The sequence below is a fragment of the Cyrtonyx montezumae genome, unplaced genomic scaffold (genome assembly GCF_038088225.1).
Source record: "Cyrtonyx montezumae isolate F1298 unplaced genomic scaffold, pur_monq_1.0 scaffold_37, whole genome shotgun sequence".
Lineage (NCBI taxonomy): Eukaryota > Metazoa > Chordata > Aves > Galliformes > Odontophoridae > Cyrtonyx > Cyrtonyx montezumae.
In genome coordinates, this window is record NW_027072042.1 from 1509721 (window position 1) to 1521796 (window position 12076).

Sequence of the window (12076 nt, forward strand, 5' to 3'; positions counted from 1 at the left end):
GAACATGAAGCTGTCCTCTGTTTCTCAAGTTTGAACTCCACATTCTGGGTTTCTGGAGACCTAGATAAAGCAGGGAACAGCTTTCATTTCTTGACGTGCTCCTGGAAATGAGATGGGTCTCCTGCAGCTCTTGGTCCTCCATGTACTAGTAGTGTGTTTAACTATGACTTCCAAACAACTTGCCGCAAAGGTACTTGAGATAGTAAAGCGTTTTCTGACTAAATACTTGGAGTCAGAAAGTTCTGCAGGGAGTGGTTTAATGCACAAAGGCCCCTGCTCTAAATGGGTCTCATACAGCATCCCTCTTCTGATCAGGGTGCTCTGTAGGATGTTTGAGGCTCGTGACAAAGCAGCCTGAATACAAAAGGGACACTGGGCCTCTGGTGTGGAGCTGCCTGAAGGATAACACGAGGCTGACCTTGCAGCCTTGCCTGGGGGAGCTGCCCTTGTGTCCTTGCAGGTGAGCACTGTTGGTAACTTGCTCATGTGTTTCCAGGAGCTTGCGCAGTGTGTCGGCTGCTGCTGCTTGGGGCAGCCCCATCCTGTGTCCTGCACGGCTCTGTGGCACCCCTGACCCCATGGGGCTGACTGTGGTGAGAGCAGGGCTGGTGCTGCTGGCTGCCTCCGTGGTGATGCCTGCCAAGGACCCACTGCTGAATGTCTGCATGGATGCCAAGCACCACAAAACCAAGCCTGGCCCGGAGGGGACTCTGCATGGCCAGGTATGGTGCTGCTGATGGGTTGAGTGGGGCTGTCTGGGCTGCCTCTAACTATCCACTAATCCCAAAGTGATTTGGGCTTAGCAGCCACCTGCCTGGAGAAGGCTTGTGCTGAGCAGGAGGCCTGCTTGTTTGCTGCTTCCTTCTAGGCAAGGGCAAACACAGTGGTGTGGGTAACTGGAATCATTGTCACCCTTTCTTTCACCAAGGGTTCTCCTTTCCAAAGCGTAGGTACTGAAAACAGAAACAAGATAATGGATGGCAAGGGAAGGACATCTCTACTCCCTCTCAACGCTGCAGCCTCTTCTCTTATTGAAGAGCTCTGATGCCACGTCCTTGGTGCAGATGGGACTAAGCAAGCCAGGATGCAGGGGATGGCAGTTTTTCCATTCCTTTGCCTGGCATCTATTTCTGCTGAGGATCTGGCCCTCTTAATTCTTCCTAAGAACACTATCTTGCTACAAGCTTGAGTTCTTTGGTCCAAAATACCTGAGGGATGGCTGGAGAAGAGGAAGTGCTCTTGCTGGAAGCTCTGTGCGGTGCTGACATGTGCAGCATCCTTGGGCTCCCTTAGGGGCCCCTGCTCAGCCTTCTCCTGCTCTGTTGCAGTGTGCTCCCTGGAAGGACAATGCCTGCTGCACAGCCAACACCAGCTCAGAAGCCCACAAGGACCAGTCCTACCTGTACAACTTCAACTGGAACCACTGTGGGGTGATGCCACCCAAGTGCAAGCGTCACTTCATCCAGGATACGTGCTTGTATGAGTGCTCGCCCAACCTGGGGCCCTGGATTGACCAGGTAGAGCCAAATTCCATGCGATGCAGTGGGGCTTATGGTGGTGTCACATGTTACTTGGTGGTCTGTATGATATGCTGTGGCATGTACTGTGTGTGCTGCCCAGGGATGCTCCAGTGTTTCCACTGGGCTTGGACAGGCAGATGGAATGGCTGCCTATTGTCAAGGCTTGTCTCTCTGGGGCTGATCTTCTGGGATCCGCTCTGGAGAACAGCACTGGAGAACGGTGGAGGGGGCTGGGAAGAGGACTGTAGAGTGTGGCAGATCCTGTGCCCCAGCTTTGCAGGGCTACCACCAGCATGCATGGTCCAATTCCCCTGTAGGTTGACAGCAGCTGGCGACGGGAGAGGATTCTCCATGTGCCACTGTGCAAAGAGGACTGCGAGGAGTGGTGGGAGGACTGCAAGGACTACGTCACGTGCAAAGAGAACTGGCACAAGGGCTGGAACTGGGCAACAGGTCAGTGGGCTCTGCACAGAGCCTTTCCTCCCCCATGCAGGTAGGACCCTGGAGTGTTCCTGCTCCCACCCGGTGCCTGGAGCCCAACCAATGGCTGCTGCCCCCTTCCTGTGGGGGTTGCAGACTGGGAGGTGTCCAAGCCACCAGTGTCATTGCAGAGGTGTGGCGATGACCTGTGGGCAGATTGCAGGCTGGTTGCCTGCTCTCCCCTAAGGAAGGAAGCAGACAGATGGCTCATGTTGCTGTTTCCTTCTCCGCTGCCGTCCTCAGGAACGAACCGCTGTCCCTGGGGCTCCATGTGCAGACCCTTCACCCAGGTCTTCCCCAGACCAAAAGATCTGTGTGAGAAGATCTGGTCCAACTCCTACAGATACACCACAGAACGCCGGGGCAGCGGGCGCTGCATCCAGATGTGGTTTGACCCCGCACAGGGGAACCCCAACGTGGTTGTGGCAAAGTACTATGCCTGGAAGAAGCGATCCTCTCCTGCCAGGATGGAAGATGTGACTCCTGAGACGGGCAGAGCTGTGTGTGCCGTGCCATGGCTTGTCCTGCTGCTGGTCCTCGTGCCACTCGCTGCGGGCTGGGGGTCCTATGGGTGGAGATCCCTATGACCGCTCCCTGAAGGGATGGGGCTTCCCTTTCTGTGAAGGATGCTGCCCCTGTGGCATGAGTGGCAATTTGCTCACGTGCCCCTTTGAATGCTCAGCGTGGACTGTGTTGCTGGACCTTGATGCCTGCTGCTGCTTCCAGCTGATGGAGGCAATGATTTCCCTGCTGCGTTCACCCTTTGTGTCTGAGCTCCTTCAGTCTTCCCCTCCCCGTGTTTGCTGCCTCCTGCCTGTAGGACAGGTGCTGACAGCTGTGCTCCAGGTGGTAATGTTTGTTCACCGTCCTCTTCTGAGTGCTGGCATCTGATCTTTCTGCCGCCTTGGAGGGTGGGGCTGAAAATAAAAGAATTGTTCTGAATCAGCCTTGTCTGGAGGGTAAGTCCCACCGAGGAGGAAGCAGTGCTCTGTGGGTGGAACAAAGCCACTGCCCTGGGTGGTGGCGAGGGATCTGCAGGGGTAGAAGTCTGCCTGGGGCTTGGAAAGCTGCAGCCTTATCTCCTGACCTGATCTTTCCTCAGTGACTGTGCTCTGTTGCGCTCCATCTTGCTGCAGGAGATGTGGAGTTTCTCATGTCCCTGCACGGGGACCCCACAGCAGCCCATGCCCAGATGGGGCAGGGGTACCTATACTGTCTTCTCCCTTGCCAACCGCTCGCCTGTGTGTTTCTTCTCTCCCATCTGAGCTCGGCCCCCCAGAGCTGGGTGCAGGGGCCCTGAGATCTTTAGGCACAGACTTCCAGAGCCACACTGCTGCTGCAGCCTGGTGCAGGTGATCCGAGGAGCATCTTAGAGCAGGGAGACGTAGAGCTCCCTCTCGGAGATCTCCTGAAGCACCCTGGCTGTAGTGCTGTGCACGCTGCTCTGGGTGTCCCGGCTGGAGCAGAGCTCAGACCAGACAGACCCTGAGGTCCTTTCTGACTTCAGCTACTCTGGGATTTGCTGAGGTCCTCATCCTGCAGCTGTCTATATTTTCTGTTTGGGAAGCTTCCTCTCCTGCATGGCTGTGCTGAGGGTCAGGCTGATGGTGCAGCTCGCATCCCTTACTTTGGATCAGGCTTTGGCCACGTGTCTGTACGTGTCTGTGTTGCTTCAAAACATTCTCTTCCCTGGAGGCAGCAGCTCCCACCCTGTACCAGGGATCTGCAGGCTGTGTAAGGAGCTGTGCAGAGCTCCCTGCTGTGCGGGTTTGTCTTGGTCTTTTTTCCTTCTCCTGAAGTAGAAAGAAGTCTTCCTTTGGGATATTTTCCTTTTGGGAAGGAACAGTGAGGAGGACAGTAATGGGGAAGTGCATAGGGCTGCTCAGCCCACAGCTGTCTGGGCTGCAGGGCTTTATTTGATTTAGGGAGGCTCAAGATCAAATCAATTATTTCCAGAAGCTTTTGTCTCTTCTTAAGTGCTTTAATGATGCAGCCTCTGTTGCAGCTGGTTACTCACTCCCTGTCTGTACATGGAACAGAACTTCTTTTCCTTTTTTTTCCTCGGTGTGTCCTTGTGTCCTGGCCTTGGGAAGGCCAAAAATGACTTCTGGTAGAGTGAAGTTTGGACTGCCCGACCCAGATAGGGATGGAGAAGAGCACCTGGAGCTGCTTCCTGCAGAAGTGCTCTGTGTAAAGGGTAGAAGACAGATATTCCTTAGACTCGAGCAGCTTTGCCATTCAGGCAGCTCCCAGCATTTGCTCTGTGCTTGCTGTCCACGCAGACTCTGACCAGCTCTGCACCTGTCCTGCAGGAGGGCTGACCTTGCTGCTGCCGCTGAGAGCTGTTCTGTCCTTGGAAAGCTGCTCTGGGCTCTGCTGGCAGTGGCACTGCAGCAGACATCTCTGCTTTATGTGGGAGCTTTCTGCTGGAGATGTCCCTGAGTGCTCCACCAGCACTGTTGGTACTGTGCCCATGCTTGACAGTGGCAGGGAAACTCTTCCTGCTGCGTGAGATGTGGGGGGAGCAGCTCTGCAGCTGCAGTTAGCGTTTTCTTGCTGTCGTGTGTTTTCTTGTTGTGTCTCCTTTGAATTCATTTGTTCCATTCTCTCTCTGTCCCCTTCCCTCCATCCGTTGCCCAGAGGAGGGTTGTGTTGCTGTGGCTGCTAACAGCAGCATAATGATTCTTGCTTCCCAGGCTAGGCTACACCCCTCATCTTCCCTGCATGAGGCACAGGTGATCTCTTAATTAAAATGTCCATTGCAGTGCATTGCGGAGCATCCACACTGCCACGTGTCTGCATGGAGCAGAGTGGCAGCTCTGTGTTCCTGACAGATACTGCTGGGATAGGAGATGGTTGTGGCGTGCTCTATTTTCCTCTTATGCCAGCTGTGCTGAGCTGCTGTTTGCCAGCAGAACTGATCAGTGCCTCCTTGAGCCCAGCCCCCACCACAGCCACCATCAGTTTGGGTTTGTCTCTCTGCAGTGCCAACTGTGAGTGCTCTGCAGCTTGAACCAGGCAGGTCTGACTGAACTTTAATTTCTTCTCGTTCCTGGAGTCCTTGGTGCATCTTCCTCTCATTGTGGGTGCTTCCAATGGGGACTCACATTCTCATCTGACACTGAGCTGCAGTGATGTGTCGTGCCTGGTGAGCAGATGAACAGTCTCACTGGAGGTGCAATGGTGAGCAATGAATAATCTCACTTGGGCTGAGATTATTTTTTGAATGCTGTAGAAATGTTTTGCTTTTTAGTGAAACCACTGTAGAAGAAGGCTTCCTTGAGGAGAAAGGGATATCTAGCTCTTACCACAGGTGAAGTTCATCTGCTCAGCCCTAAACAGAGCTAAAGGTTAAATGCATCACCTCATTATTCTCTGTATTTGTGTGCTCTTGGTGACAGGCTTCATTGTTCTGCAGTCAATGATACGTTAATACTTGCACGTTTGTTTGTCTGTAACTGCTAACCTGACCTTGCTGGTGACACATAGAGACTTCTGCCCATGTGAGCGGCCCACCATTGCTTCACCACTGTTATCTGCCCTCTTCTTCCTCATTGTCATCATGCATGCATTGCCTGTGCTGGAATGCCTGTGCCAGAGCAGCTTAGGTGCTGGGGATCTGCTGCAGGAGGGCAGATCTCCAGGTAATAGATTTCACTTCTGATCTCATCTCTGTGGTCCCCTTCTGGGGCTTATCTACCTGCACTGATGGCGGACAGAGCCACCATGGCCTTCTCCTCCTGACCAGAGTGTCTGCCCAACAGCCCACAGAGCACACAAGGGGCGGAGGGGCTCTGCTGCCCTCCTGCAGCTCTCAGTGGGTTTCCTTGGGGCTGGCAGCACCTTCCAACCAGGGTAGTGAGTCATTGGGAATGGGATAGTCTGGCTGTTCCTTTAGCTTTGCAGCTGTGGGCTTTCCATGACTCTGCTCTGGGCTTGATGGGCATCTATTGGGTGGGACCTTACTCAGAGCCATGAACAGCATCCCACATCCCTCTTCCTTCTGCATCCCTAGGCGCCAGCGCTGAATTAGGGGAGGATGTGAGACCTCTGCAGCAAATGATTCAGTCTTCCTGAAACCAGAGCAATGCTTTGGAAACAGCAATCCAGGACACCATGCAAATGCTGGGGATAAAGATGTACGAGGTTTTGAGAATTTGAGGATTGAATAAAGAGTTCTGGGTTTGCTCAGGGTTTATCATTGGATGTCTATAGAAAGGACAAACATCAGGGAAAGCAAGATACTGAGGGGCAGCTCTGGTCCTGTCAGTGACCAGGATAAGATAGGGGCATCTTGCAGAGGCAGCCCTGGGTGTTCCCAGCTGCTCTGGGCACAAAAAGATCTGAACACTGTGGGCTCAGTTGGGCAGTGCTTTGATAGAGAGAGCAGAGAGAAATCTGATCATCCCATGGGATGTGAATGTTTGAGGACAGCAGGTGAGCAGCAAGTGGCCATCAGGATGGGAAAACACTGACTGCTCGTGCATGCTGCTGGCTCTGGAAATGTCAGTTTATGCAAGGAAATGCCATTGCAGCAGAGATGCCAGAGAGCAGTTTGCTGAGGGCGAGAGGAAGGTGAAAGGGCAGACAGTGAGCCTGCCAGGGTGAGCAGCAGGGCCACCAAGCATCCTCCTGCAGTGTGTGATGCTGTGGGAGCATAATGGGGTGGGCACCTGCACCTTCCCACTGCATGTGGGCAACTGCTGTGCCCTTGGGGGAGCTGGAGGAGTTCTGGAGAAACCTGAAACTACACCTTCTAGCATTTGGTTTTCTGTGTTGGGGGGTGTACAGCTTTAGAAGCATGGAATGGTTTGGATTGGAAGAAGCCCCAAGGACCATCCAGCTCCAGCTCTCATCCCACAGGGAGGGCCACCAACCTCCAGGTCTGCTACTAGATCCTGCTAAGGATCCCATCCAACCTGGTCTTGAACACCTCCAGGGAAGGAGCACCCACAGCCCCTCTGGCAGCCTGTGCCAGCACCTCTCTGCTCAATTAGTAAAGAACTTCCCCCTGACATCCAATCTAAACCTTCCCTCCTTGAGCTTAAAACCATTCCCCCTTGTTTTCTCCCTGTCCACCCTTGTAAAAAGTTCATTTCCCTCCTGTTTATAATCCCCTTTTGAATACTGAAGGGCTGCAATGAAGGCTGTCAGCCTGTCTTCATCTGAGAGGTGCTCCAGCCCTCTGAGCATCCTCATGGCCCTCCTCTGGACCCCCTCCAACAGCCCCACACCTTTCCTGTACTCTTCCTCTCTGCACCAGGTCTGTAGCACTGCATGGGGCTGTCGTGAGCAAAGAGTGGGACCTGGCACTTGCTCCTGTGGAACCTCAGCCCAGCAATGCAGCCCGGCCAGATTCCTCTGCAGAGCATCCCTACCCCCAGGCAGATCGATGCTGCCTCCCAACTCGGTGCCATCTGCAAACTCACTGTGGGTGCACCCAGTGCCCTCACCCAGGCCATCAATAAAGGTTCTGAACAGGAGAGACATGTAAAGGAATATTAAATTTCACATGGAAACAGTGGTAATCGTTTCAAAGACAGAAGCAGTGCCACTGTGTGCAACTATAACTTTTAAAATATGGTTTCTCCTGAAGGGATTTTTGTGTTTTCTTGTTGGTCTGTTTTTACGTAGTTGAAAAAACTGAGTGTGGCATCTCACGAGGATGGAAAAACAAAAAGAAACGTGGATGTATGAGCTTGTTCAAACTAGCAGTGACTTTCAGAAAGGCACAGCAAGAGCAGATAAAGCAGAGAGGAATGGGAAGGAAAAACGTAGTTTGTATTTAGAGACAGATCAGTGCAAGGGCTGCTGTGTTGTTGAAGTACAAAGGAAGCCTACTGGATGTTGAGTCATGCACACACCTAACGCTTCACAGCGGTCTGTCATTACAACAAAGTAAGAAATGATGTTCGAACAGGAGAAAATGAAAGCTGAGAGATGGCTTCAGGTTACGAGGGGGGTGGAGGAGCACGGGAGCTGTGAGCAGGAGAGAGGCAGATGAAAAGCAGAGTGGAAGAAGTGACCCCAGCATCAGAAGGGTGGGAAGTGCAAAGCAAAGAGGAAATGGAAACCTGCTGGAGTAGCATTCGTTTCCTGAAAAAATCCTGAAACAGACGGTCCGAATATTTACAGAGAGCATACCATGGAAATAAGCAACCATGACCACGAAGGTCTTAGGAACAAATTGTGATGAAGCAGCCTAATTTTTACTTCAGACCGGGCGGCACGCCCTGCTGGCAGGAGGGAGCTGAGCATTAAATCTGCCTCGGCTTTAATTAGGCCTTCGACTCGTTTCACTCAACACATTCAGCAACAAGAAAGGGAAGAAGGATCTGAATGAAACTACTACAAAGTAAAGGCAAAACTCGTGAGAAAAAGATTTTCTCAAAGAAAACTTGGCTATTATTCATTGCCAAATTAGAAAGATGAAGCAAATGGGACTTGAGGGACGCTGCCTTGTTTCTTCAGTTATTCAACACTTTGTTAATGAGTGTGCAAGGAAATGACTGCTGCTCTGGGTCCCAGTGCAGCCATTGCTGCACCATTTGGGGCCTGGAGACCTCATCCTCAGATTTGCCCTTCAATCAGCATCTTCCACGCAGAAGAGCCAGGCTGAGGTCTCCTTTGTTATTGCTGCCTCCCTGTTTGAATTCCTTGGTGTAACTCCAGCTTCCTTCTGGTGATTAGATTCAGACACCGGTTATTAATTTTCTGCTGTGAGCAACGTAGAACTGAGAGGACAACAGGAAAAAGCTGAAACACAGAGCCATCCTGATGCACTGGGAGTGCCATTGCTCTGTAAATCCACACCACGGGGATGGCAGGGATGGGAGGGCTTCCATCAACAATGTTGGTGTCAAAGTGGATAATATGGAAATAGTATTTTACCTCCAGATGTGTTTATTTCTTTATTTTCCAAGTAGAAATTGGGTAAGCAGTATCTGTACATCTGAGCAACACCAGAAATGAGGAAGAAAACATCAGTCAGCAACTGTACAGATTTCTGAAATAAATGAGGACAAAATCCATAGCGACCACCACGCCACAGTGCGTGGATGTGGGACCCGGAGTGACACAGAGGCACCATCCAGGAGTGATGGAGCGGATGAGCTGGATGTCCTTCTGGCCCAGTTTGAGTAAGTCGTGTGTGGCAGGCAGGCTACACAACCTCAGAGCTCCCTTCCATCCCTCCTTTTCACGTTCCTACCTGAAATCCCACTTTAAAGGTAAATTTTCCATTGCTGTTGTATGTGTATTTCAGTATTCCTTATGTTGGTGAGCATCCTTTGCAAGTAATGTGATGATCTTCACCGAGCAGTACTGCAAGGTTTAAAGTCACTGGTGTTATTTTAGTCACAATACTTTGGATTCTGATAAAGACCATCCATCATTCTTGGCCTTTCCATCAGCGAACTGCAAAGCAGACTGGATTTCTCAGGTACTAAAACTGAAGGTATGTCTGCTCTCTTTCCTTGAATATCCCAGGTTTAAGCCATGCACTGCACCTGCATGCCTCAGGTCCGAGCACCACCGTGACGGGGAGCAGAAATGTTCCTGCTGTGCCCTGCCTTGAAGCATAGACCCACACCTGGGCAGCCCCCGTGCAGGTAATGCTTCCCTTCTGGACCCTCTCTGTCTGGAGTCACGAGTGTCCTTGGGAGGTGCGTGGCAACTGAGCGTGGCCACAGCAAGTTATTCACAGCAGCACACTATATAGAAAGCAGGCACTTCAGAAGCTCACCTCCCCACTGGATCCTTTAGGCTAATAAAAGGAATTATGCTCCTTCTGAAATACAAGGCAGGCTCATCCAGCCAGCGCTCGATAGAAACACATTTTTCAGAGGATGTGTCATTAATGGCTGCTGTTGGCTGGAGGTACAAATGGGCCGGCATTAACATGATTAGCTTGTCAAAAAACACACGTCCGTTTCCTAATACTTCATACGCTGCTTCCCAATAGCAAAACTGTGTCCTTCTGATGAATGAAGATGAAATAATTACTGATGTGGAAGCTATCTTTTTCTAATGGCTGAGTCACCTTGATCCGATGGCTGCTGGTGTCAGGGCACTGCAGGGGTCAGTAATAAATATCTCTGGGGCCCCATAAGGGTTTACTTCTCAGAACCTGGGGTAATTAGGAGATAACTTGTATAATAAAACCCCATATCACAATGGCTATTCAGACTTGGACTGTCCTTCAGCTGTATATTGTACCTGAAAGGAGAGGGAAAAGCATTTAAGCACTGAAATTGAAAGGCGATCAGGCTCTGGTTTTCTGCACTCCAGGAAATGCTTCAGAAAACTCAGCCCAACGTCTTAGCCGTGGTCTCACTGTCCCACATTTCTTCATTTTCTCAGTAGATGGGTTTGTATCAGCCCTGCCCGCTTCGTGATGCCTGGCAGGGAAGCTGGTTCTGTAATGGGCATTGACAGCCCCTGGTTTGGGTGCCACAGCAGATTACACCGAGCTCTGAAGTGATTGCAGATGACCCAAACCTTAGGGCCTCATATGCAAAACAGCTGGGATGCACTGCTCCAGGAGGAACAACGCGCTCTGGGACTGCCACGTTCACTTCGGGTCACAGAAGCATCTCGAAAGGCAAAATGCATTAATTCCAGCTCAACAAAAGGGAAGGTCTTGATTTCCAAGATGGGAACGCTGTTAAAAGTAAAAGCCTGAGAACAATGTCTATGTGCTCTGGTTTTGAGATTATTCTTTGCTTTGTGCCCTCTGGGATTTCCCTGGAGTTCCTGCTCATCCTCACGCTCTGCTGCCCAGCTTCTGCTTCCTGGACTGACTCTTCCCTGGATTACCCCGGGGTATGGCTTACCCAGCAGCATCTGGATTTACCTGGTAGAAGTAACAGGTTTGAAGAAACAGGCTGAAAACAGGAACAGATACAGCCATAGTGGATAGACCCACAACTTACTTGTTCAGGGCTAAAGACCTCAAGCCTCTAAAGGATGAACATCTGGTTGCACACACTCACCTTCTGTATCCAATGGAAAATTCAGTGCTACCAGAAGTTTGCCTGGTCTGTCCTAAGCATCTTAGGGTGGGACAAATAAGTTCATAAGTTCATAAGGTTGGAAAGGACCTATAAGATCATCTAGTCCAACCATCCTCCTATCACTATCTCTACCCAACTACTAAATTAAATAAACCCCTGGCAATGCTCATTTCTCTGAAGGGAAGCAGCTACCCTTCATGCCAGATGAGCAGTGTGCCTGGTGCTGTGTTTTCAGCACAGAGATGTCATTTATGCAAAATAATCACAGAATTGCAGGGGTTGGAAGGGACCTCTAGAGATCGAATCCACCCCCATGCGTTCAAGATGCTAACAGCCTCACTTTGGTCAGATTAAAATAGATTAAGGTGAGGGTAATCAATATACTACACAGATAGATAGTGATAGGACTAGGGAAAATGGTTTTAAACTAGAAAAGTGAAGATTTAGATCAGAGGTCAGGGGAAGCTTTGACTGAGCGGGTGGTGGGCGCTGGAACAGGCTGCCCAGAGAGGATGGATGCACTGTGCTGCACAGAAATCACTCCCAGGCAGAAAAACATCAGGGAAGGCTGAGAGGGTTCGAGGGAGAAGGAATCTTTTTGTCTGGTCCTGGTCACCAGGTTCTGTCACTCTCTGCACGGGGGAGAAGTTTTTTCATGCAGCACAACACAAAGGCAACTTAAACCCATCGTTCACCAACGTAACGCAGTCCCAGCCCGCAGCAGCCTTGTAAGTTTGCTGTGGACATCAGCACAGCAGCTTCACTGAGGAGTTCAAATCCATCCCTGCCAGCAGGGATTCACTCAGGTCCACTCCCTGCCCGTCTCCTGCACAGCAGTGGGTCCCAGGGTGGAGGCCAGAAAGCAGTGGTGTCCAACCACTGGAGGAGGTCAGCGGGGAGCACTTTGTATTCTCAGGTTCTGAGTTGCAAGAATGAGTGACTTCCTGGAAGATGTTTCAGAGAAAAACAATCTGCCGGGTTTAATATAGAGCACTGAGGTCAGAGAGCACACGAGGGAATGACTGATCTACAAAGGCTTCCAGCAAACACAGGACGTTGGGT

At 51.1% G+C, this 12076-nt stretch overlaps 1 protein-coding gene across 1 annotated transcript; it reads left to right on the forward strand.

Annotated features, from left to right (window-relative positions):
• The first annotated feature begins 578 nt into the window (after positions 1 to 578).
• Positions 579 to 2645, forward strand: LOC136054494 (folate receptor gamma-like). Its single transcript, XM_065745789.1, has 4 exons — positions 579 to 722; positions 1329 to 1517; positions 1838 to 1973; positions 2244 to 2645. The coding sequence occupies exons 1-4, from the start codon at positions 579 to 581 to the stop codon at positions 2585 to 2587; spliced, it is 813 nt and encodes a 270-aa protein (XP_065601861.1). The 3' UTR covers positions 2588 to 2645.
• The last annotated feature ends 9431 nt before the right edge of the window (positions 2646 to 12076 follow it).